This window comes from Empidonax traillii, unplaced genomic scaffold, assembly GCF_003031625.1.
Source record: "Empidonax traillii isolate 1590-97213 ecotype Southwest subspecies unplaced genomic scaffold, ASM303162v1 scaffold993:size324958, whole genome shotgun sequence".
Lineage (NCBI taxonomy): Eukaryota > Metazoa > Chordata > Aves > Passeriformes > Tyrannidae > Empidonax > Empidonax traillii.
Window position 1 is genome coordinate 1 of NW_020956186.1, and position 2,185 is coordinate 2,185.

The window sequence follows — 2,185 nt, forward strand, 5'->3', positions numbered from 1 at the left end:
ACCCCTCTGCCCCACAACTCCACATCCTCTGCCCCACAACTCCACACCCTCTGCCCCACAACCCCACACCCTCTGCCCTACAACCCCCCACCCTTCTACCCCACAACCCCACACCCTCTGCCCCACAGCCGGATGCCTGGAAGGTTTACGTGTCCAAAGGCACCACCGTCACACGCAGAAAGACCTTCAAGGAAGTGGCCAAGTAAGTGAATCCTGTGATCCCAGGGATCCCATGGGAATTCTGGGATGCCCTGTTGATCTCAGAGTGATCCTGGGGGTCCCACAGTGCCGTCAAGATCTCGGCCAAGCTGATGGGACAAGTGATGGCTCGGAGGGTGAAGGCCACCATCCTCTACGCCACCGAGACTGGGAAATCCCGGACTTACGCTTGGAATCTGTGCCAGCTCTTCCGACGAGCGTTTGATCCCAAGGTTTGCAAGGAAAAGGCGGGGAATTGGGGTGCCTCCTCTCACCCAAACCCCCTCCCCGTGGCCAAAGGCAGGGGTGAGCGGAGACACCAGGTGAGGGGATCCCACCCTGGAGGGATCTCAATCCTGTAATTCCATGAAGGTGCTGTGCATGGATGAGTATGACGTGGTGGCCCTGGAGCACGAGACCCTGGTCCTGGTGGTCACCAGCACGTTTGGGAACGGGGACCCTCCAGAATGCGCCGAGGTTGGGATGAGATTGGGATAGGGATGGGATGGGGATGGAATTGGGATGGGAAACACACTGGGATGGGAAACACATTGGGATGGGAAACACATTGGGATGGGGTCTGGATTTGGGAGTGACATTCCATCCTCGCCAGAGCTTCTCCAAGGCACTGATGGAGATGACATCGCCATACACCGGCACCTCCCAGGCGGAGCCGCCCATGTGAGCACCCGGGGGGCTCGGGGGTCCCTGCTGGGACCAGGGGCTGGGGTAGGACCGCCTCGACCCCCTTTCACCCCCCTGCCTCCCCTGACCCCTCCAGGAGCTACAAGCTGCGGTTCAACAGTGTTTCCCAGTCCGACCAGCTTGTGGCCTCCTGGAAGAAGAAGCGGAGGCAGCTGAGCAACACAGACAGTGCTGGGACCCTGGGAGCCCTGCGGTACTGAGGGCACAGGGCTGGCATGCTGGGAGCCCTGCAGTGCTGGGACCGTGGGGATGGGCACTGGGATGGGCACTGGGATGGGCGTGGGATCGGCACAGCCACAGAGATGAGGACGGGCACTGGGATGGGGATAGGCACTCACCCCCACCCCTGTGTGACCCCACATCCCCTGAGCATCCCACCCCCTCCTTGGGTGCCCCTACCCCCTAGCACCATCCCTGTGTGCTGAGCATTACCTGCTCCCCCACCCTCACGTGTCCACTCTATCCCTGAATACCCCTTGTTCCTGGGTACCCCCCATCCCTGGGCACCTCACATCCCTGGGTGTCCCCTGTCCACGTCCCTGGGTGTCCCCTGTCCCCATCCCTCAGCACCCCACCATCCCTGGGTCCTCCCAACACCCCCGGGCACCCCACACCCCCACCCTAGGGTGCCCAAACCCTCGCTCTGAGGAGCCTGACCCCCCTCCCTCCCCCAGGTTCGCGGTGTTCGGGCTGGGGTCCCGGGCATACCCCCACTTCTGCGCCTTCGCACGGGCCGTGGACACGCGGCTGGAGGAGCTGGGGGGGGAGCGGGTGCTGCCCCTGGGCGAGGGCGACGAGCTGTGTGCCCAGGAGGAGTCATTCCGCACGTGGGCACGTCAGGTGTTCCAGGTACGGGGCTCAGGGAGCTGGGGGGGCCAGGAGGAGTCATTCCACACCTGGGAACACCTGGTGTTCCAGGTATGGGGGTTTGGGGGAGGTACCCACCGGCCCCCCTCCCTTGGTGCCCACCGTGTCCCCCCCGTGCCCCCAGGCTGCCTGTGAGACCTTCTGCGTGGGGGATGGGATGGGGGCGGGCGAGGAGCTGTTCGCCCCCCCCCAGGGCTGGAAGCGGCAGAGGCACCGGCTGGTGCCACAGCCCCAGGCCACCGAGATCCTGGCTGGTACTGACCCCCCAGCACCCCCCTGGCACCCCCAGGACCCTCTAACCCTCTGCATCACCTCCTCCTGCCATCTGCATCTGCCTCACGGCCCCCCCCGGGACACCCCACAGCAACAGCACCCTCCAAGCACCCTGTGGGACCCCCTCGCACCCCACAGCTCT

The 2,185-nt window shown here is 64.6% G+C and overlaps 1 protein-coding gene across 1 annotated transcript in view; it reads left to right on the forward strand.

The window, feature by feature from the left end:
- Positions 1-116: 116 nt before the first annotated feature.
- The window catches only part of NOS3 (nitric oxide synthase 3), a gene marked incomplete at its 5' end in the record, with an annotated part of 7,157 nt that continues 5,088 nt past the window's right edge, over positions 117-2,185 (forward strand). The window contains 7 exons of the mRNA XM_027903837.1: positions 117-202; positions 287-431; positions 571-675; positions 812-879; positions 980-1,096; positions 1,578-1,752; positions 1,895-2,075. Of these exons, the coding sequence (XP_027759638.1) occupies positions 117-202; positions 287-431; positions 571-675; positions 812-879; positions 980-1,096; positions 1,578-1,752; positions 1,895-2,075 (877 nt within the window). The remainder of the gene's footprint in view (positions 203-286; positions 432-570; positions 676-811; positions 880-979; positions 1,097-1,577; positions 1,753-1,894; positions 2,076-2,185) is intronic.